The 27307-nt window shown below is 40.0% G+C and overlaps 1 protein-coding gene across 2 annotated transcripts; it reads right to left on the bottom strand.

The window, feature by feature from the left end:
• SLC25A17 (solute carrier family 25 member 17) lies at nucleotides 1-23688 on the bottom strand. Of its 2 annotated transcripts, none has more exons than XM_075154377.1 (9): nucleotides 23502-23688; nucleotides 15013-15073; nucleotides 13915-13981; nucleotides 10797-10948; nucleotides 8225-8341; nucleotides 7374-7519; nucleotides 5332-5427; nucleotides 1084-1166; nucleotides 1-614 (listed from the first exon to the last, which is right to left on the bottom strand). In XM_075154377.1, exons 2-9 carry the CDS (start codon nucleotides 15065-15067, stop codon nucleotides 467-469), a joined length of 864 nt encoding a protein of 287 aa, XP_075010478.1. In that variant the 5' UTR covers nucleotides 15068-15073; nucleotides 23502-23688; the 3' UTR covers nucleotides 1-466. The 2 variants fall into 2 exon arrangements, with proteins under 2 accessions (XP_075010478.1, XP_075010470.1); XM_075154369.1 differs by lacking the exon at nucleotides 23502-23688 and adding an exon at nucleotides 20171-22912.
• Between the last annotated feature and the right edge of the window lie 3619 nt (nucleotides 23689-27307).

Below are 27307 nucleotides of genomic sequence, written 5' to 3'. Positions count from 1 at the left end.
TCTCGTTCTTTATGAATTACTTTAATGAACCAACTATGAAGTGACATAAACACAGGTCAAGGAAAATAACATGAAACCAGCCCCATCAGCTGCTGACAGAAGGTAAAGATAGAAGAATAGCCGAGGATGATTTGAGCGAAAACAAGAAAGCATAGTGACAGATACTCATTCTTGGCAAGAATGTAAATCAAATCATATAGTAGTTAAAATTTCATGTCAAGTGCTTAAATAAGGTCTCTGCTTTGTTTAACACAGTGAGTCCACAGAAAAGTAGGGAATAGCTATCCCTGAATTCATGGCAACAGGTCCTATAGAGTGTATTCCAAATTTCTCCAAATAATGGAGATGGAGGTGGCAAAAAAAAAAAAAAAGACAAAGAGAAAGTGAGGACCCTTTGTTACCCAGCCTGGTCTCAGAAATGGAACGTGTTTTCTAGACCCCATAATCTTTGGCATAGGTTCCTTCTTCAATGTCTGCGTGAATGCTTTAATCCCATGACTGTGAAGGTTGCAGCAGTCAGTTTCTCATACACTAGAAACATAAGAGCAGCAGTGAGGACTGTCTGCAGGAGCTTTGCTTCAAGGCCTTTGTAGAGTCCCATTAATCCAAAACGCCTAAGAAGGAAAAATAAACAAAAAAGAAAACAAGTGTGAATAGCCTTCTATAAGTAAATCAGTACACTACAAAGAATTAATATCACAAGTAAAGTTAATGACAACTGTAAGAATCTTAAATTCATTCTTGATGTCTTGAGTGCCAGCTATGTTTAATAATATTTTAAAGAGAAAATTCTGAAGAAAGTTCAGTCTTTCGTGCAAGAAACTTGCTTCTTTTCAAGATGAGAGTTGAATGAATTGGTATCCATAGATATCCTTGACACCACTTACTGTACAGATACTTAGGAGAATATGGTTTTATTTACTCATTCTGCAATATATTACAAAAACCAGGTTGACTCAAATGGCAAGTTTAAGGGAGGGGGAGGGGGGCAAAAAGAAACAGAAGTCAGATCCAGCAACATTTTCAACATATTAGTAATACTCAAGTCTTCTAGATCGTGTTAGAAGAGAACAGAAAGCTCACCTCACTCTCTGTTGAAGAAGGTAAAGAACATTTCTAAGACTGCCTAGTGTTCGGTTCTCTGGGTTCAACCTGTGGCGTCCAAACTGAAAAGAAGGAAGAGCATTTTGTTGTATTATTTCCCCATGGTGCTAAGCAGAGAACCCAACACATGCATAAAATCTGGAGAGCCTATCTTAAACCTCTTTTAACATTTTCCAGGTTATACTAGCCATCAGTGAAGAACTGAGGCCAAAGCTCACACTATTGAACTTTACACAGCAAGCATTAAACCGGTATGTGCTACAATAATTTGTTTTGGTTTTAAGATGGGTTCTAAGAAAGCATTACACATGGCCATATTTGCTCTCTTTCAGTTGCTCTGGAGGAAACAGTTTTCAAGATCTCAAAAGTATAATTTGAAGAGTCTTAGTAAGGATACGACATTCAAAGCAAGTTCCTTCTCGCTTGCTCAGCTTTCATTTAACAAAGATTCAAAGCCTCATACATCTGCAAACCATTATTACATTGAGACTGCATAGCTGAACCCAAAATTTATCTGCCCAGCAATGGTCTTTGAGCAAAACATTTACATGTGAACCACTATGGAAGAATCCAAAATTGTTTGATCCACCTACCTAGCCTAAATAATACTTCTCCTTCACTCACTGCGTTTGCTTATCCCCAAACTGTTTTTCAGTAGACGTGATAGCTGCTGCTGTAATTTTATGTCTCAGAGTTAAACTAGCAATTTCAGCAACTCCTTTTCTAGCATTCATTGATACTGTTATCTGATACAGGTCCATAGTACTGTCAGCAAGCTGCAACTACGAATTATTAATATACAAGGGTTGCCACACTTGTATTTATAACAACATAGCCAAATAGTTTTTGAAGCATGTATTTTGCGCTATGCTTTTGCGCTAAGAAAGGTGAACTTGAGCAACTGCCTGTGGATGAGTTCTGCCAGAACTTACTCAGGCAACTGCTGCTTCTTAGGCGTAAGAAATTACCATTGACAGTAGGTAGAGTATGCAAGCAGATTTAGGCAGCTCAGAAAGTATAAGAAAATGTCAAGATGACACAGGTCCCTTTGCTATATGTCTTAAGAACTCATATGGAAACAGGAGCAACAGAATGCTATTGGAAATCTCCCTTTATTAGGCAAATACGTGCTCACAATCCACGATCTTCTCACCAGCAACTAACTCATTTGATATTGATAAATCAACATTGAGGATTATTGTCAAAGACTCAGACACACCCCCAAAAAATTGCTAACTAGGTTCCAAGTTACAATGTCAGTCACTGCCCAGATTACTTATAGGCTTTCAAACTACACCAGCATTAGGTGCTTCCTTCTTCTCTTCTCCACCATCAGACTGTTTTTGTACTGCAAACAAAGGTTCATGAAGGGGGGGGAAAAAGTTCATTTCTCCCTAGGATGTCAATACTTCACTGATTACTGCAGAAGATTTCCCAAAGGGACTAGCATTCTCTACACTAGAGAAAAGAGGCTTGAGTTTTAAAGAGAACTTTTTCACCCAGGATCACTAAGAACATTAACATATGTCGCCAAAGGCAAATTTAATTTATCCACTGTTTACCGACACACAGGCTAACGAACAGTTTCACTGCATAATGAATGACACCAGTGCCATGTATTTTTAATGACTGAAAATGAGATAGACATACCAAATGGTGAGGCTGGAAGCTGCTTACCACTATCAGTTACACAGGATAACTCTTCATCATACGGAAGCAAGAAAAGTGCTTTGCCAAAAAGTTGAAAGCAAAGGTGTACAGACTTCATCACAAAGAACCCGAGTAACTTTCAAATAATAGTAAGTTTCTGAAGGTTTAAGGTTGAAAAGAAAAGAGTCCTGTACTTCTAATTTGGTGATAGAACTTAATTATGATGTGTAAGTTTTTATGAATTATATCAAGCTTGTATTAGCTTGTGTATAAATCTGCTAAAATTGTTTCAAAAAACCCCACAACTATACAAAGTATACTTCACGCAGAATGTTATTTCTGAAAATACTAAACCTTTATTCATAACTTTTTTTTAACATCACTTAGTATGAGTGACAAAAACGTCATCAAATGTAACAACGCTAGCTTTGGATTAGAAAACACATTACGAAGTATTGCAAGTTTGAACTGGACAGCACAGGTATCACAGATGCACGTCTCTGCTGTTCTCGCCAGAAGAGTTCAGGGTTTCCGGCTATTACTTCTTTCATAGAGCACAGGGAAAGAAGTCACCCCTAGTGACTGCAGAACGAGCGATAGGGTCCTTGTATTCCCCATCATCACAGGGAGAGGATGGACTGGCATGGAGAAATAGCATATAGGCCACTTAATTTCACAATGGGCCACTGTGAGAAGAATCCCACCACCACCAGGACACTGATGGTTAGCTGTGCTCTAGCAGAAAGGCAACTTATCACTGCTCAGGCAAGGCAGCAGTGAACAAACTGACTTCAGCTGAGGTGAGCAGTAAGCAGCAGCTGGTTAGTGCATCAAGCTGGCAGCACAACTCACCCGAGCTGCCCTTTTTTTAAAGAATGACACCATCACCAAGAGACAGAAGAATTTTGTTCAAAAAGCCAAAAGGAGACAGACGAAACATGAAGTAATAGTCACCAGATTGTAACCATTTCCATGGAAAGGAACAAGGGTTGAAGCTGTTACATTGATGTGGCCCCATGAAAACTGCACTGCTGTGCAATGCTAAAGGTAAAATAAAGCACTCAAACTTTCCTTCCAGTTCTCCTTCACATCAGCAGAAAACGCATTAGAAATTAAAAACAGACTGATGTTGCAACTTATCCAAACAAAGCTAAATTTGCTTAAATGTTTTTCTGTATCTGTCACTTCAGTAATAGAAGTCTGTGTTACTAGTTTAACTTCTGAGACATGTCCAGGCTGTTAAAACAGGGTAAGACATTGAATGAAAGCACTAGCTCAGCTGATCATCAGAAGTTAGAAAAACTTCAGAAAAAATGACTGCTGACAAAACTACGATGTCGCTGACACGTCTGCAATGTGGATGTCATTTTGTGCATCACCAGGGTGAAGTAGAAAGCTATGCAGGCACACAAGTTTTACCCAGCATCTTTTCAGAGTAGCAGCAACCACACAGCAAATATATTCAAGTCCTGTTAGTTTGAAATAGAGCATCCAAACTATCTTTCTACAGGCTATAAAAAAATCAAAATACATTTAGTCCACTCTAATTAGAGAGAAGAAAAACTAAAATAATTACAAAATTTGCATGAAAATCACTTCTTCCAGATGAACAATTAACAAGAAAAATCCCCTATTAGACAAGTCCAAAAAGTGATACCCTTAGCACGGAAGGCTCACGTACAATAATTCAACTAATTCTCCAAATTTATACAAGTTTTAGAACATATATAATGGCTTTACCACACACGCAAGTTACGGCTTCTCCTTACTTAGGAAAATAGCATTATATTTCATGTGGAAACATTTATTAATATTTAACTGTTAGAAAGCTCATCAAGAAACAACTTACAAAAATAGCACAGAAATTAAACTACAATATGCTTACTTATGTATGGTCATATCTCTTCCCCCCACAACTTTGTCTTGTTTCAATATTACAACAATATTGGTACATACTGAAGGTAGCAGCATTATCTAGCATACATACAAATTGCAAGTGAGAATAAATGCAAGTGTTTCCATTACCACCACAATTAGCGTACAAGGCTGGGCAAGTGGTTAAAGATATTATTTATGAGGGAGCTCACCTTCCCCTGATGAATCACATCCTGTCTACTGACAAGGTCAGGCCATCATCCGAATAAAACAAAACCTATGAATAGAACTTTTTTTTGGATTACCCTAGGTCATCTGGAAACCAACTGGGTTTAGAGGATTTAATTTTAACTTCCCACGTGACACATTTTCTATTTATATTCAAAGAAGTAAATCTATATTTTTGTAGTGCCTGAAAGCAGTATGGTGCATCAGCTTCAGTGAGACACTGTACCGATGCATTATGTGGCCAATCCTACCAGCTACTTGAAACAAGTGTGCACCAGTAATACCAAGATCTATCAGAATCCGTCAGTACAGTATCAGAGAAAAGAGGCATCCTTATCAGTGACCTGCATTACCCAAAAGGAGCTCCCAAAATGATGGGTTCATTAACACAAAGAAAAACAAGCCATATGAACAGGGCTTGCACTATACAGAACAAGTCAGAGGCAACTACCCTGACATGAAATTCTTACTTACCCGCAGAATTGACTGTACTGTCTGCAGAGGATAAGTGAGCGTGGTGGCAACTGCTTTGGCTATTGCACCAATGACAAAAGCATCCAAAGACGTGAGCTGTTCAATAGATAAAGAACATATTACTTCCACATAGCACCAAAAGAGCCAGTTACTCGAATGTGTTTGGGGATTCTGTACTGGCACGTGCTACCGGGTTATCTAAATATCTTTGGCATAAAGATTTCATTAAGTCTCTGGGTCTTCTCATTTTAAAGAGTTAGTTATAGTTCAACCAACTTACTTTCCCACAACTGAAGTTTATTTGTAACTTCTACTTGCTCACAAGCTTTTACATTTCTCACTGTAACTAGGTTACTAAAACATAGTGGAGATAAAGCCATACAACTAGACCAATTCAAAGCACCGAGAGTAAACAAAAAATTGGGAAGTAGCATTTAAATGTACCATCAATCAATAAGCATTTCAGCTTTTGCAACGTTTAAACTAACAAGTCACACGGCATTTATGAAAAGGAGTGAAAAACTCCTTGAACATCACTCTATACTCCTGAGACATTATCACTACGCTATCAGGCAGAATTTTATGATGACATAGGCTAAAAATCTCATCCCCTGTTAGTTAAGAACACCTGCTGGAAGCCCATCCTTGCCTCCAAAGCCCACAATGTTCCATGATGCACCAAATACGTTGTTATAGCCTAAGCTGATTACAGTGCATCTCAGTCTAACAGTGTGAATTAATCACTGAAAATAAATAGGTGCCCATATAAAAACATGCTTCAAATTTGCAAAATATGTTGATTGCAATCAGAAATATGCACACACATGCACATCTTAAAAAGAGTCAATCCAATATGCTTAAGACAATCAGGAAAAGATCAAATTGGAAGAAAAACGTTGTCCAAAATAAAAGTGACCATTGCTAGGGGAAAAAAGTATTTTCCCTCTCCACTGATCATGGAGAAACCATGCCCTAATCTAAGGTAGAACTAAGCAATTTAAAAGAAACACAAGAAATAAATATAGTAATTAGCCAACAGGCGAATAATGCAGAGGGAAGCTCAGCTTGTCACTCAAAAAATGTATTATCCATAATGTAACTGGATAGATCCATCAGGCACAGATTGAGTGCTACAACTGCAGTATTAACTAAAGTCAGTAAGAAAACCCAAGCCTCATTTATGATGCAAAATCTCATGTAAAAATTATTTCACTATGTCTTGAGGAAAAACAAGATGGCTTTGTAACATATTGATATGATTTAACATCTTAATACAGCCAAATGCATTCTAAAGTCACAAATTAACAGCAAAGCACTGCAGCTTAAACATATAATATGTTATGACATTATCCTAAAATGTAACGCAAATGCTTTTCAATTTGCTAGAACATAAAAGGAACACGAGTTCAGGTGAGGTGCTATATCTAATATAGAGAAAAAAGAAAAAGAATAAAGAAAAAGAAGGGCACTATAAAGCAGGGACAGAAAAGTGATTCTACCTCTATTTAGAGAATCGGGGAGGTATGGTTACAATGCTATGTTCAATTCTAGTGTCCATCCTTGGAAAAAGGATATTGAAAAATTGAGGGCTTCACAAAGTGTTATTAAAATGACATGGTCCAGAACAAATCCGTGATACTTCAAAGGCTCAATATACTTGGTTTACTAGAGAAAGGGTTAAGAAGTGACTTCAAAACAGTCTGTACATACATACTTATAAAACAGATATATTAGAATTGAAATCTCTCCTTTAAATCAAGACCTGTGAACAAATCTAAAGAAATGTGGACAAGAGGTGCAGTCTTATTTTTACAGGAAGAGCAATTCATCACAGGAATATCTTCCCTAGGGACACGAAAGATTCATGTCTCACTTCACGATGATGGATCTTTTTTTAGAAGATAAAACTAACTCAAAAAAAAAAGTCAAAAATACAAGAACCAAAACCAAATCTACATTTCTGAATTTGCTGAAGTAACGCATGTCAAAGAACCTGTCTTATAACAGAGCATGTCCATCACCTGGCCTCAAAACATACTCACTTGCAGCTGCTTTTTCAAAAGCTTCCGTTTAAAGCCTTCATAAAACATGAACTGTATGGCAGGATTGAAGACCAGCAGCAAGGAGGGGAAAGTACCATTCCATAAAGCTAAGACTCCTTCATCTCGTATTATCTGATGAAAGGCATCTGAGAAGAAAGGTGGGGAAAAAAAAATCATTAAAATTTTGAGTACAAAATTCAGACCATAGAAGATAAGAAAAGTTACACTTAGAGCTTAATATTCAAAGTGTATAAAAATCCACTGCAGTCTTTTATGCGACTTTTTTTATCTCCATTCTAATCTGGAAGTTAATGGAAAAATAGTGACAAAGGAGGTTCTTGCTCACATCACCTAATGTAAACAAAGCTCATCATCTCCACAGACACCCCACTCTTTTTAGTACAAGCTCAGCATCAGCAGTAAGGTCTTCTAAACCTTCTTCGAAACGACAATATTTACTTACTTACTTATTTTTAAAAGGAAGACAGCCTGAACATGTGGGTGATTAAGAGATTAAGGTGACTGAAGTTTAATTTGCAGATTATCTGTCCAAACTCAGACTCCCAGCTACCACCTCAGTACTGGGCTCAGTATTACTCCAGGATTTGTGCAATAAGATACCTGCCTTTGCAAAAGGTATTTTAGTTACAGGTGTGCATACTACAAACTCTTAATTACCATCAGAAATGGCCAAGTCCAGTTTCCTGTAAAACTAATGACTGCAAAGTGATAAGGAAGCATAGAGATTCCAGGGTGAAATTGGTTACATGAATAGAAGTCTTCGAACTTCAGAGTCCTTGATATGTTTCATTTAATGAACTTCTCTTTGGTTGAAGACAACAAGTGCTTACCTATTATGCCTTTATAATTGGTTGGTACAATGTCTTCATTTCTAAATTTTGCTCCCTGCAGCTTCAGACGTGTGTTCACTACCCAAAGAGGAGTGGTCAACAGGACATTCACTACGCCTAATGCAAAACACAGCACAAAGAAAATCAGCCAGAACCAGAAGATTTCAATGTTTTCTTATCCCCTTTTACTCCAAGTCACACACTACTGAAATTACTGGTAGGAAGAGGGGGAAAAATTAACACAGCATAACAGCAAAGTAAACTGGTTATTTCTAACAAGCTACTTCATGTATCCCCCCTCCAGCTCCACCATGGATTAGTTGTCAGCAGGTTGCATGCAGTGGGAAGACATTTCTGCTACTCCTCCCCAAAAAAAAAAACCAACAAAACCAAAACACACATACATAAAAAAACCCACAACAACAACAACAAAAAAAAAAAACAAAAAACCAACCAAACCCAACACCAAACAACCAAACACTAAATATGAACATGTTGAAGAAATCTTAAGTGAACTTGTTATTTTGCTGCATACTACACCAAACTGGAGCACAAGATACTCCAGTTTTTCATGCCCTACTTTACTCAATGACGACTTGCTGCCTGCCTACTTTCAGAAAAAAACAGAGTGATATGGTTAGAAGGATTATTTTATGAGGAGATCAAAACAGATAAATGCATGCAGCTTGACTATCAGAACAGAGCTCCTACACTGGCAAAAGAATATCCAGTTTCTAGAGTCACTAAGTACACTTAAGGTAGAAAACACAGGATTCTGCAAATATTTTAAGTGAGGCTTAGAAATGGCAAGAGATTACACACAATAACAAACCCCAACAGTAAAGTTTGAAAGTTGAGCATCAGAAAGTAGGATGGGGGAGGAGAAATGGACAAATACACATAAGGCTACAACAAAGAGGTATTGCAAAAGTACAGTTCTAAACTAACAGGGAGAAGCATTAAGCGACATTACTTCTGCAATCACCTGGTACAGGTCTCCCCTGTTCAGTAATGACCGAGGCAGTTACTTTGAAGAAACTATGTAAAAAGAAGCTTTTGATCTTTCTTATTAATACTTCTGCATCACAATTGCTTCTACACTGGTTGCTTTAGTAAGAGTCTGAGTGACAGACTGAATTACTCCATTATATTGAGACGGACACAGTATATCATTATCAAGAACAGTAAATCTGAAAAAGGTGAAACTTTACTACCTACATTGTGCCTGTTTGTTCTTTTTCTTTTCCTTTAAGAGGGTTCAGAAAAGCAGAAGATAAACATAACTATATTTCAGTATCCTTCATAAGGACTACAATCAGCTCTCAAAAAAGTTTTGAGCAAAATCAAGCACTAGAAAAGGCAAGCCACATTAATCTCTCTTAACCAAAGTCAATGTGTTTACATTATGGAGTAACATGTTAGAGCACAATATACTTGTAATTTTTCACCCAGACTCAGTTAAAGGAGAAGTCATAAAACTTTATATTTTCCAGACTGGAAAGGTAATTTTTTTTTAATATATTTTTCCAATCTGTATTTGCTACCAACAGGATGAATGAGAGATAGTAGGGAGAATTAGTAAATTAGTGGAATTTTTCAATTTACACCAGATATTATTCCATTATAAGGATAAAACTATGGACGTTGAAGAAGTCATTTAACCGACAAGCTATTACTCTAATTCCTGTAGCCTTTGTCCCAGAATGTAATTATAAGAAAGCTTCCCCCAACGATAAAGCCAACTTAAGAATCTCTTTCCTTACTTTCCCCCAACTATTCAGCCATTCATTGTGCCTACACACTGAAATTACAAGAAACTAGCAAAAAGTAAACAAACACCACCCTCCCCATACCCCCCCAAATAATCACAGGCCTTTTTTTTTTTCAGGTTTTTTAAAATCAGCTTGTTTCAGTGTGGTTGCACGAGCAATTGCTCCTGCAGAATAGTACAGGCAAACACAGGCACACAGTGGTAACTTTTCATGCTGGATTTGCTAGAAAAGCCATTAGTGTCATCATCCCTTCAAAGAAGCCACTGTAGCATCCACATGAGAGGAAGGGATAAAAAAAGAACATAAAGTTCCCACTGTACTTGCATATATCTAGGAACTTATGGTCACTTCCAGGTGACGACCCAAAAAGAAGTCTGAAAAACGGCACCCAAATCCTTACATTAAAAGCTCTTTCTTATCCTAATAAAAAATATTTCAGAATTGGCATATATATTTCCCTCTGAAAAAAACCTATCATCTCTCCCTGCCACTTGGCTTCAACATCTAAAAGACGATGCTTAGATACCATGGTGAACAACACACCAGACACAAATACAATACTAGACTGCCACAGCACTGTGCTGTGTGCCAGAATTCACAACAGGAACAGTTTATGCACCTACTTATGAGGCAGGGAGGACACAGAAGAGCATCAAACAGAGCTGTACAACAAAGCAGCTCTGCATACAGTGGGAGGCGTAAGCACTCAGTGTGACCTCCAGTGGACTTCATAAAGAAAAACATTAGACAGAATATGCTAAAAATACATTTTTTATGAAATTGAGATTTTTAAGTATTACCTGCAACAACCCCAAGAACCAAGTCTTTTCCAGTGGTTGAATGCTGACCTTTGACCCAGAGAGCTTTAAGACTATTAAATGTGTAAAAATAAACAAAATTGGAGCAGCAAAGGCTGGAGATAACAGGGAACCATCCTCGATATGGCGCCAACCTAATGGAGAGGAAAAAGTCATGGTAAGGATCAGCAAAGTATTTCTGTGATCTAGTTGATTTTACATGTTGGTGGAGGGTCTGTATACTACGTACAATACTAATTAGATATGTCTTTATGATTAATGGTAACAAATCATACAATACTAAATTCCTGGCTGTACCATTAAAAAAAATTAAGCACTTAGATTTATAAATTATAGGAATCAGGAATAATTCCACTGAAAGGAGCTGTAGAGGTACAATTTATTTACAGCGAGAAGCTTGAGGCTCACTCACTCCAAAAGTGAATATTACCACCGTATTTGCTCTCTACCAACAGCCAGCAATGAACTACAAACATCCAGGGGATTAATATGTTTGAAGTATGTATGTTTACCTACAAACTGATACAGTCAGTTCAAACCATATACTAAAACATACCAAGGCAGGAGGAGAATTCCCATGTTTGTTGAGAAACCAAGTTGTCAGTCCAGTACAAAAGGTAACACCCCAGTAAAGAGATGCTCACATCTCCAAGGAAACAAAGCAATGCTTAACATAGCCAGAAAAAAATTAAGACAACTACTCCTTCAGTAAAAAATAAAAAAAACTAAAGTAAGGAAGTAAAAAAAATGTGTCTGGATTCTTACATAAAATTTAAAGATGGAAGACTAGTTACCGAAATTAATATACTCCACCAAGGAGAGTCTTCCAAAGGATGCAACCTGGGGCATGAGATATGCAGGTGGCAGGAATTTCTAATAAATGCTTTGCAGTAAAGTCTACAGCAAATCAGTCAGGTAAGCAAGAAAAAGATATTACCTATTTAAATTTAACTAGATTAATCACAGGTGAAAAACTGAATATGCCCTTATGATTCACAGCTATCTTATTTTTCAGGTCTTGTGAATAATTGTCATTGTTTGTGTATCATCTAAATCTATCTTGATTTAAGAATGATTTCATAACAGCTGACTAACAAAGCTTCCTTCTCTGACAGGCCTGATGAGCCTTAAAACAGGGACACCTCAACAACTACCCTACATCCCCAGCGTGTTCTACAGTACATCCCAAAAAAGTCAATGATATGCACCCTTCACTGAAGCTGCACAGGGCAGGTAGAGAACTGGTATCACGTTAAGAGCATAAGAAATCTCCTCAACGACCAGCAGTAATCATGGAGGCTCTAGTAGTCATTAAAATATTGGGAATACACAGAATATAAGGATCCCCAAGAAGGAGACCATAAAAGATGCAAGGCTAGTAAACGCAGCATCTGACTGTTCTTATGATGTAAACGCTGGGAATCTCGGATGTATCAACTGCTTCTCCTTCCCATGTAGCTGGGAATACACCACATCGTTAAGACTGCTTCTGAAACTACAGCCTTAGCTAACCATACAGTTACAATTACAAGTTAACTGACTATACTGTTAGTCATGAGTAGATTTAAAACAATTTTTGCATCACCCCTCTCCTCTGTACTGCCAATAAAAAGGGGAGAAACACCCTCTGGGGACCGTGTTGTCTAACTGAGAGTGTTAGTTTGGTTTTGCTTGATTTATTAAGAATTTCTGATGATGATTTTCAAAGGAAACATCTTACAGTACAAAACATGAAACTATGACAAAAAACGTAAGTTTATTTTAATGACTTAAGTCGTCAGTGCTAGCATCCGTACTTCACATACAAATCCTTCTGCACACAAATAAAACCTAAGTTTGTGTTCCAAACTGCAACCTTGAGAACTCAGTGTACACCAGTTAACACCTTTCGTATCACCTAGAAAAGGATGAAAGCGCAGGGAAGAAAGCAAAGCTGTTTGATAAACTTCTACACAAAGTCCATTAGCTAAACCTATTTGCTTTATGTTACATCTAGATGAGAAAAGCAGTCTCACAAAAGTGTAATATGAGACACGAGTCTACAAACTAATGCGAACAAGATGTTTATGATCTCACATCACAGATTTCAGATTTGTTGTGGGGTTTTGTTGGTTTTTTTTATTCCAGACACATCTCTACAACTACATCATTGCTTAGCCAGGCTTTGCCAGACTTACTGATTTTTCTGTTTCACAGGAAAAGTAGGATGACCACTTTTGCAGTCTCTCCATTCCAGCTAACCTCTTAATTTTTCTTTTTCACTTTTTCTTTCTTTTTTTTTTTCCATTTGACATTTACTTGACACGCTCACGTAACAAATGTAACGCAGGAACATGAACAAAAGAAATCACCGACTGACTGAGAAGTACTCCTGCATATAACTGCCAACTGCTCAAGTTCGAAAGTGGCAAAACATTATTGGCCAAGCTAAACTTTTGTTAGCTTTAACGTCCTGGAAGCTCTGGTCTACGTAAGAGTTCCAGGGATTCACTTAGGAAAATACTTGTAACAAGGACACGCATACAACCGTTTTTCCCAGCCAGCTCAGCTCAGATTGTGTGGCAAATAAAGCACAGCGTTGCTGAAAGTTAACTGCTTTTAGTTAGATCTTCAATCTCGTCGGCATAGAGAATCACTTGTTGTTTACTTCCACATGCTTACGAGGAGAAAAAACTTCCAACATCTCAACTGGGAAACATCTCAATTCTCCTCTTGAAAGTGGCTCAGCTGCCCAAGGGTTTCATCTTGGTTATGAGAAATGGACACACCCAAGAATCCAGGCAGACGAAACTGGTTTATCAGGTACACAAAGGTACCTTTCCACACAAACCTGCATTTCTGAGGCAGAGCTACCTCCCTAATGGAGGCACAGTTACATCACTGAACAGCTCGATTGCATAAGGTGCTCAAGAAAGCTAATTCGAATTAGCTAAAGATGAATGCATAAGATTATGTAAGTCATATCACACTTATATGAAGACATTTTAATTCAAAGTAAAAATCCGTCCACACGGGCTAACTATTCCACTTTAACAGCAAATTCAAATTAGTTTTAGAGCTTGCCTACATGAAGACAAGAGGAAAATTAGTATCTACTCACAGGCCTTCTTCTTTGATTATTTCCAATAGTACTGCCGGTGTTGTCTTAGACTTCCGCTTCTCATCAACTGGAAAACAGAAGAATCAAACTTTTAGATTATTTTGATTTTTAGCACTCATTTTCAACTCTTTATCCTTCCTATTCTGAACATACCCCAAAAGAGCATGTTTCTTCTTCCTCATAAAGGACAGATATTCCCTACTTCTGCAGCAATTCCAGAAAGCATCTCCTTATTTTCATTTGCTAGGTAAGGCTACTTCCTTTTTTTATTCTTCCCCAGACTAGCAAGTTCTGTTGTGCACCAGAGTATCTATCCTAATCCGATAGTTGTGACATGAAGGTAGGTTCACCTTAGGTGAACCTCAGAATTGTACCTTGGACTCCAGACTAGCACCACTAGCAGAGCAATCTCTCACAGTTAATCTGCAAACAGCTACGCCTTAGCAAAACACTGTCTTTTCCTGCATTGAAAGCTGCTCAACAGTGATACGGTGCTAATTTCTCAACCACATATTTCTGATGACCCGGCTGATGATCCCCCTCTAGTTCTTAATAACACTTTAGTCACAGTGCTGAAATGGTTGGTGAGTCCGTGACTTTTGATTGGGAGATAGAGCATTAGAAGAACAAAGTTTACACCCAGATTGCATTTTTGTAAATATCAGACATTCCTACTCCCAGTTCTAACCCTGACTTTTCCCTTTAAGCCTTCTCAGGAATAACTTTACACTAGTTTTTCATGATGCTGCCCCTGCGTTTTGAAGTGTTCTCAGCAGCCAAAAGCAACAACACACAAATGTAATCCTGTGTAATCTCACATCTTTATTTTTCTTTTTGGTCTTAGATAACCATTTAAAAGCCATGTCTGGCCACACATCACATGACCTTTTCAGCTAATTAAAAGGTTGCCCAATACTTCCAAAAAGGGAGAATTACCTTCAGCTGGAAAAACGGTGTTAGTGATTAAACTGTGTTAGTGTTACACAAGTAAGATTCCTGTTCATGCAAGATAGGTCCCCCTACAACCACCCTTACAAGTGCCCAAGCCAAGATGAACAGAAACACCATTGTACAAAGAAACTAGAGTTTGACACTTACCCTGAAGTCTAAGCCTAGCTGTATCCAAAGGAAAAAATACAGTCATTGCAGTCATACTGCCCTGAAAAACAAAATAAACTGGCTATGTAGTGTATCAGTTGCTTGTACAGATGCCTGCCAGACTCTTTGTAGCTCTTCACTTCTCACCCAGAAACCAGTGTACTGAATAAGTTTAAAAAGGGGATAAACTCCATACATAACGATGTCTTTTTTGAAGTGTTTTTTGGTCCCACAGTTACAAAACAAGTTTTTTCTCTTGTGTTAGATCAAGCTAAAATTAAAACCATTATAAGCGTTTTGCTCAAAGAGAAAGTTTTTGAAGTCTGAGAGCTGATAAAGTGGGTATCAAGAGACAAACACATTGCACTTGCTCTACCTCCCATTAGCCTCAATACCAATTTGTTTGGGTTTGTTTTTTTTCTAAAAAAAAAAAAAAGGAAGAATATGACACAAGCAATTGTTATGCTACAATAACCTTGTTTTGACTTAAGGAAAAAAAAACCAAAAAACTTTTGTTCATTGGAAAACTGATAGTACAAGTTTTTCAGGACTTAATCTAGGACTGCACTAAATTCCAATTTAGCCAATAAAGATCTGCCTACCAAGTACCAAGACACACCCTGGGGAATGAATTAAATCATGACCTAGATGTCACCAGATCCACTTCTTGTGAGTCCAACACTCTCTTCGCTTCTGTGCGATCCAATCATTAAAGCCTCTAAATGGAAAAGCAGGCAGCCACTCTCCTTTACAACAGGGTTAAATACTGTATTTGCAAACGGCCTTATCAAGAGCTGTTCCCACTCTCTCCACCACCATTCAGCTTCTTCACTCTTTAGTACTCTAGCATTAGTATTGCACAGCTTTTGGAAAAGATACCTAACTCAAAAAGACCCTGGCTTGGTGTAAACCTGTTAACCCTCTAGGGCAGTATTAAATGCACAAAGTGGCTGCTAAAGCTGTGGCACTCTTCCGTTAGTAGCCCTACAAACCGTTTAAATGGTGGGAAGGTCTGGGATAGCACAAGTCACACAAGCACTATGTTCAAAGCACACTACACAGTCTGACTTGAACGTTTCTAGAGCTATGTTATGCCACACATTTAAGTGAGCTTTGCCTCTGGAAACACTCCAGCTCCTGAGCAGGCTGCTTGGACCCGCCTCTACAACCAGCAACAGAGGATTATTTTTCAGATGGTGTTTCCTCACCATCGCAGCTCTTGGTTGAAGTCTTAACAAGACTTAAGTTTTCATAACACCAGGTAGCAGATGAACGGAAACACTTGGCCATAATTACCTGGTTATTTTAACCCCTTTAGTCTGGGCTCTAGCCAAAAGGGTTGGTTCTGCTCTCCCACCTACTTGTCTGGTGTCTGCTCATTCTGGGTACCTACTGTGTACACAGCTGGACAGCAAGTAGGATTAATGAATCCATCTGACTAAAAATTTACAAAAAATAAATTTCAGTTAGAAGGCTACTACCGGCACAAAAAGAAGGATCATAAAGAGCCAAAATATACCTACTGATGACAGCTGCATTACAGCAACTCTGAAGCCAACCTCAGAACAGTTACACATACCTATGCACAAAACAGCCGTAAGACTACACAGTCACTACAAGTTCCAGCCTTCCCCTGCTCAATCAATCCTGCTTCCATCCTCCCGAAGTGAGGTTTATCCCAAATCCTACTCTCAATGCAATCCACCATACAGCAACACATACACTTGCACTCAAAATCAGAAAACAGAAATGGGGAAGTAGCTGGGGTAGTGGCGTACAGGACAAAGGGGTGGACACAAGGCATGGAACAGAGTATTTCAGTTGGAAGGGACCTACAATGATTATCTAGTCTAACTGCCTGACGAAGTCAGGACTAACCAAAAGTTAAAGCATATTAAGAGCATTGTCCAAATGGCTCTTGAACACTGACAGGCTTAGAGCATCGACCACCTCTCTAGAAAGCCTGTTCCAGTGTTTGACCAGCCTCTCATTAAAGAAATGTTTCCTAATGTCCAGACTAAACCTCCGCTGGTGCAGCTCTGAACCATTCCCACATGGTGAGCCTTACAGGCTTCTTAAAACTGGCTTAAAACATATATGAATAAACTCAAAAAAACAGAGTTACTTTTCTCCTGGGTTTATAAATGGAACAACTCGACTACATGGTGGGAAGACTGCCAGAAGCATCATGTGGAGAAGACAGGATCTCATGACTGGAAGTAAGAGAAAGGAGAGGGATGAGCAGGACCAGCCCCTTCCCCAGCAACAAAAACTCTTGAGATGGGCTCAGATTCTTTACTGAATTGCACCTGAGACCAGCAGGTAAAATAACTCATATTACTGATTGCAGGTACATACGATAAAATGTATGACCCCGTACAGTTGAAATGGTGAGGCTTCACCATCTGCCTTCCCACCACCTCCCTGTCGGTGCTGAATCTCCGCAGTTTGCCAAGCCAAGTCCTGCTATCGCTGAATGATCACTAGGACAGGTACAAACTGGCTTATGCAATGGTCAACTGTATTTGCATCCCTGCCTCCTCTGTTCTGGTGGTGTAACTTTTCAGGCACCTACATGATGATGCAGACAAGGAAACTAATCTGGCTGAAAAATAACTTTTTCCACTGAGCTACTTCTTCAGTCAGATCAGTTCCCTGATCAGTCGCAGCACCACATAAACAACTGCGCAGTAGCCAAGAGGTGGCAGTAAGTGGCCACAACAAATGGCCTGAAGTGACTGCTGCCAAGAAGAGGCGTGCAGGACCACAGCCTAACATTTGGTTTTCTGAAAAACAGTAACAATAAAAAATTTAAAATATATATATATTTAAAAAATTATGTTGTCAGCCAACATTCAGAGTCAAACAAAGCAGCTTGACTACTGCCATAATACTCCTATAAAGTTCTCATTCCTACAGCTTTTGTAACAGGAAGGTTACTTTATAGTTATATGCAGAGTTAAAGAATACGCAAGTAATTCAATTAAAGTTCACAGGAAATCAAGCACTGATTTTTTTGCTGCTCACAAAACTATTAATTTGTCTCAGGTTTGACTAGGTAGCCTAGAAGATAGCTGAACTTTCACCATATTACAACAGAAACAAAAATTATCATGTTATGATCTGACATGTTTTTCTGACTCATTATCTCAGCACAGTTCTGTAGGTTGCTTTGTCTTTTTTTTTTTTAAATTCTTGCATCACATCCACGCATTGGCATGCTTTATAATAACGTAAACAAATGCTGAGACAATATCAGAACAGTTAGTACCCTCATCAAAGATCTTGCCGAAATGTATATATTACAGCAGCAAACAGAAGTCTCTAAATTGAGAGTATATCTTCACTGTAACAAAAAAATATCAAGGTTTCCAGCATAAGGCAGTAAAAAAAAAAAAAAAAAGAAAAAAAAAAGAAAAAAGCCACCTCGTTTTAGGAAAAAATTCTTGCTCCAGAGCTTAAAATTGTATATGAATATTAGTGACAGCAAGTGCAAGTCACAAGGGTACAGAAGTCCAATAACTCCAAAAAGTTCTGTCTTCCTTCACAGCACCATCACTGCAGCAGAGACACAAGCATCTTTAAATACAACAGGGAATTTCTATTAACTTAATTAACACCACCAAGGGACTTAAGATACCATTTTATAATGCGTTTTAAGTTTATGGCCAGATTTCTAAATTTGGTTCATACCAGAAACTTCGTTCAGGAGCGCAGCTGGATTACAGCAATCTGTATATGAGAGTGAGAAGCTAACAGTGAGGGCTAGAAACCATTACCAACTTCTGTACACTAGCAAAAGGAGAGCGAGCCAGTATTTCAATGAGATCATTTGAAAGAGTTCCATTTCTTGAAAGAGGAAACAAAATCCCCATTGCCTTTGATGCGTAAATAAGCAGACTTAAAACACTTTAAAGAGCTGACAATATTCCCATGTTTATTCATCACAAAGACAAAAAAATCTTTAGATTCTTTTTTTGCTTTCTCTGGCAGACCAATTTAGAATCAGCTTTTGTTGTTCAATAACATTTAGTGACTTTCATCCTATACAAGACAATCTGAGTTATTTTAAGGACTCAAATTAGAACAGGAAGTTTTGCCAGAACAGTAGATCAGCAATTGCTAAAATACATATTTAGGTGCTCTTGCCAGTCTGGAATAACCCAAGAGCAGAGCTACATCAGCTTGCTTGAAATCCATCAATACGTCTGGAGCAGCATGCTACGTTGTGCTAAAATTCTTCATCGGTTGGAAGGACAAGACTGATTTGCTATTTACAGAGCTAGCAGTCATTGATTCAGGGGCTAGGCATACTAGGAAATCTACAGAAACTAAACACTACTTTTTAATTTACAAGTGTCATATGAAAAATTTAATTCAATAAGCTATACAAACCTCCTCTAGCTGCACTGCGCTTGTTTCATGTTTTGATTAACACCTCACCCTTCACAACTTCTGAGTATTTCCAAGACAAGTGCAGAATGTGGATGCTTAGTACAGCTCTTATTTTACACAACTGAAGTGTTGTCCCTCCACCTTAACTTCTGGGAGGCTTCCATTTTCATAGTTAACCTGATGCCCAACTTCAGATGCTTACATGCTCACTTTCTAAGGGAGAACACCTGCAGCTCCTGCTGGGTTCACAGGAGGCTCCAGCTGCTCAGGAGGAGAGCCAGCCTCAAGGTTTATCAAATCCCCCATCCTAAACTAGCGAGGAGCAAAACTAGGGCTTTGCAAGCCTGCTCGCACGGGATGGGTGGCAGAGCCGAGACTTGGGTGTCAGGAATCCCTCACCCCACATCCTCTTCTTGTGACCGAGAAGAGTTTGGGCACGGATCACGCCTCGGCACCCCAGCCGGGTGACCCCAGCCCGGCTGGGCCTGCCCGCCCGCACTGCCCTGGCCTCCCCGCCTCCGCACTCCCCCTCAGGCGCGGCCCCCGGCGACCCCTTAGTCAAACAAAGGCTTAAGGCGGCCCACCACCTCCTCAGGGCCCCCCACCCGGCTGGCACGGCCGCTCTGCCCGCCCGGGCACACGCCACTCGCCAGACCCCTCCGCCCCGTCACCGCCAACGGCCGCCGCCGAGGAGACGCCCCCTCCCCCCACCCGGCGCCACCCGCAACGGCTGCCCGGCGCGAGCCCCGACCCGCTCGCTCACCACAGCCCCGGACACGGCGTGCACCAGGCTCTCGTAGGAGGCGATGGAAGACATCGCCGCGGCTCTCGCGGGCTCCGCCGCCAGCCGGCCCGGCTGCACCGCCGCACCGGCGAGATCCAGGTTACCGGCGGCCGCCCCTACTCGCGCCATGGCGCCCGCCCTCCCGTCACGTGGCGCCTCACCCCGCCCCCCCCCGCCGCCAGCGGCCCCTCCCTCCGGCGGGCCTGGCGCATGCGCTTTGCCGCACCTCAGCCGCCAGGCAGGGGCTGGCGCTGGGGGCCGTGCTGAGGGGAGGCCTGGCAGCGGCTGCGGGGCTGGAGCCCTCCGTGAGAGTGGAACCGGGTGGTCACGCAGGCCGCCTGTGAACACCCACGAGAAGGGGTGGAGAGACAGCTCGGGAAATTTTAGCACCTAGCCGTAAGAGAGAAGCCGGGGGGAGTGCGGTAATGGAAACCCGGGGCACTCAAAAGCAGTTAGCTTGGAGGAACCCATCTGAAGTGCTTTTTATATATCTAGTTTCGTACGTCAGGTTTTTTCTCTACACCAAGTAGGCCTTACTTCACGGAAGTTTAGAATAATTGCGGTGGCTTTAAGAAAAATACAGAATTAGGGTAGATACTGGGAATGATGAGGAAATCCAGTGTTCCTTCCTGTGAAAGTACAATAATACCTTTTTTCTCCACCACCAGCTTCCCCTTCCCAAACATGTAACATAAGCATTTAATTACGAAGAGGAGGCAATATTTAACTTAACATTCTGTTTCCACTTTTTCTAAATTCAGCCCCTTTCCTTGTACTTAAAAGTCCAGCATCTTTTAAAATAACACTTTTTCAAGCCCACCATTTCTTACTCTACGTGGACCGATCAAGCTTGTTACTTTTTCCAACGATTTTGTTTGCTCCTTTTCCCGGCCCGTAAGCCCTTTCTTACTCCTCCTCTGCCTTCACGGCTGAGAGGCTGCCCAGCGCCTGCAGCCAGAGCACACCATTACAAACGGAGCACTTCCAGGCTCGTCGCTCACTTTGCTGGCTGGGGATGGAGTAAGAAGTGCTACAAAGACGGGACTAGACATGGGTAGCTGGCCAAAGGACAGGGTAGACATGGCTTGCAGCAGTTAATTATGGCACACAGGGACAAGACTATTAAATGCACAGTTTGGAAAATGTTAAGAATCCTATAGCCTCCTCTTAACAATTTATGTAGAAGAGGTTCTGCAGGGTAGGAAGGAGCTGAGGAAATGAAAGGTTGGACATGTCACAATTCGTAGAATCACTTGGGATATCTGTGTCTGTTCCTATCCTGGGTTTTTTCCCCATTCTCATGTCATGTACTGGTTTCCAGATAGCTTCAAGGTTTTGCCTGTGTTAACAATCCTTCCCCTCTTCTTAGCTTCACCTATACTTAAAAAAAAAAAAAAAATTAAAGATAAGAATGAAAATTGTCCTTAGCTTTGTATCATGTTACTCCTGGGCTCTTTTTTTTCTTTTGTTACTCCATCTTTCATTCTCCCTTTCTGAACAGAAAAAAAAGAACTTCATAACTTGTTCTTCACGTTTGCAGTTCTTCGTTCTTCGATCACAACTCTTCAGCTGCCTGCTGCTTGAGCTGCAAGAGCTCCTAGCGCTTACACCTGTGGTAGGAATCGCCATACATCCATTATGTAAACGAGGACAGGGCAGTTAGCACATTACACACTTCCCAAGAGTTTCACTACCACACAGCCAGATAAGCCATCTCCTTTTGGGAAGACATTCCTTCAACAGGTGGCCTAATAACAGACCATTCATCTTTATTTACCCTTCCATGAGGAAAATCCCGTGATCTTTTGGGAGGGAGGGGGCCTATAAAGAACGCAGGCCACTGTGCCTAAGGCAAGCGTTGCAGTTTGAGAAAAACACTCTTCCAGTGCAGTGCTCCAAATCCCAGTGCTCCAACGTTAGATGCTGACATCAGCAACCTAAGAGGCCACAACTGTCAACTGGTTTATGCAAGGCTGATACCACTGATAGTCCCAATAATTTTTTTTTTTTTTTAATAAGATCCCCTGTGACAGATGCACCCAGTGTGACTGAGCAAACAGTACTTTGGTTCGGGCATCCCCAACAAGTAGGCCTGACTGAAATCAGCCCTGCTGTTCAAACCTTGAGAATTGTGCTAGGCCGTATCTTAGGAACGAAGGAGTTCAGGCCACGTCTTATCAGGTGCCAACAGTGCCAGCCTGAGCTGGGACTGGACAAAACTAAAACTGCTACAGCTGCACAACTGCACATACACCGAAAGGGGGTTTGACTACTAGTCAGTCACTTTACACTATAAATATCTGTAGCCCTCGTGACCCCATTGAGCTCTGTATGGCAGCGGGCTGCTCGGCAATGATCTCCCCCTTGAGCAGGGACACCTCTCAAGGTGAGGCGAGGTTGAGAGACCTCTCCTTGAGGTTGGGAGACCCCTTACCCAGCATCTATAACGAGGTAAGCGACATTTTACATTAGGCCTAAAAGTATATTGTATGCTAGCGGCATTTTTATATATATCCAGCTATAGCTTAATTATTAGAAGTGTAGTAAGTACTAGCGTGTTTGACCACAGTCTAAATTATTGTTTAAATCTTAATTTAAATCATTGTCAAATCCCTGTTTAATTACCATCCAATTATTGCTTAATAACCATTCAATTACCATTTAATTTTCATTCAATCATCGATTAATTATCATTTGATCATCATTTAATCATTAATAAACCCCTTTTAGTTAACCCCAGGATGACTTCTCTTAATAATTCACCTGTGACACCCCCCTACATGCAAAAGACTCAAACCTTAATTTAGAATTAAGGTGTACACTCTTCACTGGCTGTCTCCTGTCACGAAAGCAGCCAGGAGCAGCTTAGGTTTTACAAAACCAGGGAAAAATTACGCCAAGTGACTTTGCACAATTGGGTACATGTACTTTTGGAAGAAACGCCTCAAGCAGGACATAAACTCACTTGCATTACCGGTGTTCTTTGTGATTCTGTCCCTCTTGTGCAGAGGGAAGCTTTCACTATGAGTCAGTTTGTACTACAGAGTGGATTTCCATTGTAAATGTGCGCCCGAATCATTCTATACTACTATTATTTAACAATATTTTTAATATAACATTATGCCCTGTATATATTGCAAAACAGAATATTAACAGGTAACGCAACAACTGCAATATTTCAAAACCAACTTACTTTTTTGTTGGAACATATAGACCTAGTGAAGCTGTCCAAGAAAAACGATGGAAACTCTACAGATTAAGTTAAACAAGACGTATCAGTGTGTTCTGTAGGGAAAAAAATGGAACCTACCTATAAAAAGTTTCATGAAGACATGGCCTTAGGTCTTCACAGAAACGCTGCAAATTCAATGGGTCTCCAAGCAAATACACAATACGTGCAAGCCGAGCTTACTGAGGGACAGAGGGCCCAAGTTACCTCCTTTTCCTCAAATCTGTCAATTCTACTAAAAAGCATAGAAATGAACTACATTAAGCAACTGCAAATACGAACGTATTCTCTGTACACGAACTGCATTTTAGTAATTTCTCGTCTGCGTAATTTTAATTCCGTAAATCCTGTACAAGGAGCTAACAGATCTTGAGAAACTTTAACCTTGACAGATTTTCTTTGGCTGGCCCACAGCTTTGTTTCTGATTCATAACAAAGAATGAGGACACTGTTAATGACTCCAGAGGTCAAATTCACTGTGTCCTACCTTAGCAAATACAGGATGAACTCTGAACTTAAACCAATTTTACCCTACTACTCTCCTTGTTCTAACATTAATTTACCAAAAAAAATTTAGAAATGCACATCTCCTTTTTTTGCTTAGAAATTCAGTTAATTAGAGAGTGAAAACATGTTAAGACAGATTTAATTACTACTTTCAAAAGGACTTTCTGAATCTGTTGCAAAACTTATCTTTCAGAAGAGGTTGATAAACTGGATCATAATCCTAGCGCATCATAGATTAAAGCAACTAGAGATTGACAGATGAGACTGCATGTGCTGACAATTTGAATTCATTAAGTAGCGCAATGTTTGATCACACAAACTTGGCAAGATCAGGCTTAAGTATAAGACCATGGAAAGACTTGCCTATTCCAGAAGCAAGGATTGTAATCACAAACATATTAAAAAGCCCGTTTCTTAAGTACATGTGTGTGTGCGTTTTGCCTGAACAGATTTTGACCGAGCTGCTGAGTTTTCCCTAAGCACTTCATCTAGGCTCAGGGACATCAGAGAAGTTGAAATGCTTTTCAGTTTAAATTACTTGCATTTGCCATTATTAAATTTAATCTCCTATCATGCTACTTGTTCAACAGCCTTACTAGTTAGGACCAAATGTTCCTTAGCTACCTTTAATTTTACATGGACTAAGTAATTGTCAAACACAAATTTTGGTGCGTTGGTGTTTGGTTTTTTTTTCCCCAGGCACTTGATAAATGGCTAACATCTGTTCTAATTGCCCATTATTTGCGGTCTTCTGTTTTTTACCGAAAAGGCTAGTGTCATGGTTTAACCCCAGTCAGCAACTAAACACGACACAGCCGCTTGCTCACCACCCCCCACCCCCCACCGGTAGGATGGGGGAGAGAATTGGGAAGGCACAAGTAGGAAAACTCCCGGGTTGAGATAAAAACAGTTTAATAATTGAAATTAAACAAAGTAGAACAGAAATAATAACAATGATAACAACAACAGAATATACAAAGCAGACAATGCACAATGCAACTGCTCACCACTCGCTGACCGTGTGTCGCGAACACAGGAAGAGCCCTCCCCCCAGTTTTTATACTGAGCATGACATCACATGGTATAGAATACCCCATTGGCCAGCTGGGTCAACCGACCCTGCTATGCTTCCCCCTCCCCCCCCACCAGCTTCCCCTGCCCTTGGCAGAGCATGGGAGGCCAAAAAGTCCCCGGTGCAAGCACCACTCAGCAACAACCAAAGCATCAATAGGCCATCAACGCTCCTCTCATACTAAACCCAAAACACAGCACACACTCCCCCCCTGCCCCACCAGTTACTGGGAAGGAAGTTAACTCTGCCCCAGCCGGAACCAGGACAGCTAGTAATGAATTCCAGTTTTGATTTTTATTTCTTTTGGTTTGAAAAGTTTTCACACAAGAGAGTAAAGAAAAAATATCATGCATTACAAAATGGCTTCTGAAAATCTATTTTTCTCAAGCACTTTTCCTTATTTTGGGGTAACACACAAAAAAGCTAGAGCAAATCTTCTTTTAAAACAGTTGTGTTCATTTTTCCTTATAAACTGGTCACATTTTTTTAAAACTTTTTTTAAAATCTGAAACAAGAAAGCACAGGTGGCACTTGGTGCTTTTCTTTTCCAGATGAGAACTAGACACTAGTGGCTGAGCTTCAGCTTGAATTTTCTATAATGAGAGGCAGTGCCGTTGGCAGCAGCTCAGCCACTTTGTTCTCAATATAATACCTTGGTATTTTTCCATCTAATTCTGATGACTTCCTAATAACTTGTACCTTCAGCCTATTTTAAAAGGTAATTTTATTAAACACTGCACTGGTTGTTAGGTGACTGCTCTGATTTTCTGCTATGATACTTTTCTTTCTGAAATGCAAGATGCAAACTAACTCATTTCTAGAAACTCTTACCCTCCAAAGTGAGAACATTAAACTAAATAATGGAATAATGAAATACATAATGCAATAATGGAATATGTCAATAAAAATATTATTTCAGTAATAATATTATTTCAATAATGGAATTCCCTTTACTATTAACTGATTCAGACCTCACCTCCTTGTTATTTACTTGATAGTTCACAAATAAGTACCTTTTCTTTCTGAATACCTTTGTTCTATACAAATTATGCTTACCATCTGACTGCTTCAGCTGCTGTACTTCAGGAAGAAATTTCAAGATAAACTGCTACTCCCAATCCTGTAATCTTTCACATCTAATTTATTTACACCTAGTAGCAACTTGTATTCCTTGTAGCCACTGAAATGTTTGTACATTAAAAAAATCCTGGTTTTAGTAAATGTGTGCAGCAACAAAGGTGCCAAAATTTGTTACTGACTTACTTTACAAAGAAAGTCATAACACATTCTGCAAATACATTTATTTATTGACAAGGTCTCAAGCTTGTCTGAGACCATCCATCTAGAATATACATTTCAAAAGTGTATTTGTACATCAAAGACAGGTACAGTAATAACACTTCGTTAGCAAGATTGCAAGTTAACATCTTGATTTGGTTAGTCATCAAGATTCAGATTTACCGGAAAGTCCTCAGTATTTACATTCAATAGGACCTCTAGTCATTGGGGGAGAAGGGACGTTTGTCTCACATAAAGTTCCTGTTTGTGAGGACCACACCAGGAGAATGTGACTTACCTAAGCTCCAATTCACAAGGTGATCAACTATTTGTAGCCCAAAGTCACATGAATCTTTTTGTTGCTCCATAGCACAGATCCACTAGCCACCACCTGACCTGCTTCATTTTTGTCACATTAAAACTGTTCTTGCTTCCCCTGTATTTGCATTTGCTTGTATCATACTACTGACCACCTATGACTTGTCTTGTAGTACTCAATGTAATGGTCTCTGCATCCAGTTGGAAGTTGCCATTTTTACTCCATTTCAGCTCTTTGGTAATCCAGAATTACTTTTCTACAATGCTGCCTTCACTCCGTCATGTATGAAGTAAGGTTGAGGCCCACCTCTGCAAAGCTCTGATTAAGGTTCATGAGACACCCTTCTCTAGACATCAGAAGAAAATACTGCTACCATCTTCCTAGTGAATCACCCTCCCACTCGAGGATGCCAATCCACTTCTCTACCGATACCAGCCACTATCAGTGGCCTGTGGCCAATGAAAGGAAACAATCCTCTAGCCTCTACCGCTATTCCAACAACCCGCTTGCCCTACAACCCTGAAAGCACTGCAGTACCCCTCAGCCTAGATGCCCTGTGGGATTTCAAAGGGGATCCAAACACTTCCAGTCAGGAGTATGCCACGACCCACAGGAAGAGACATGCCAGAGAGTTGAAGCTGACCTGGCTTCAACTCACCCTGGCTAGGTCCACAACCTCCCATCCCTTCGGGTGAAGGCTTCTGCTCAGAC

The sequence above is a fragment of the Calonectris borealis genome, chromosome 1 (assembly GCF_964195595.1).
Source record: "Calonectris borealis chromosome 1, bCalBor7.hap1.2, whole genome shotgun sequence".
NCBI classification, from domain to species: Eukaryota; Metazoa; Chordata; class Aves; order Procellariiformes; family Procellariidae; genus Calonectris; species Calonectris borealis.
Note: the sequence above shows the minus strand (reverse complement) of the source record. Positions and strands in the feature narration are given on the sequence as shown.

Coding starts and splice junctions, on each gene's coding strand:
- SLC25A17 (XM_075154369.1), bottom strand. CDS start 20,320: ATGGCGCGAGTAGGGGCGGCCGCCGGTAACCTGGATCTCGCCGGTGCG. Junction 13,982..15,012: donor AGCTAGGCTTAGACTTCAGG/GTAAGTGTCAAA, acceptor TCTGTTTTCCAG/TTGATGAGAAGCGGAAGTCT. Junction 7,520..8,224: donor CAATTATAAAGGCATAATAG/GTAAGCACTTGT, acceptor CTTTCTTCTCAG/ATGCCTTTCATCAGATAATA.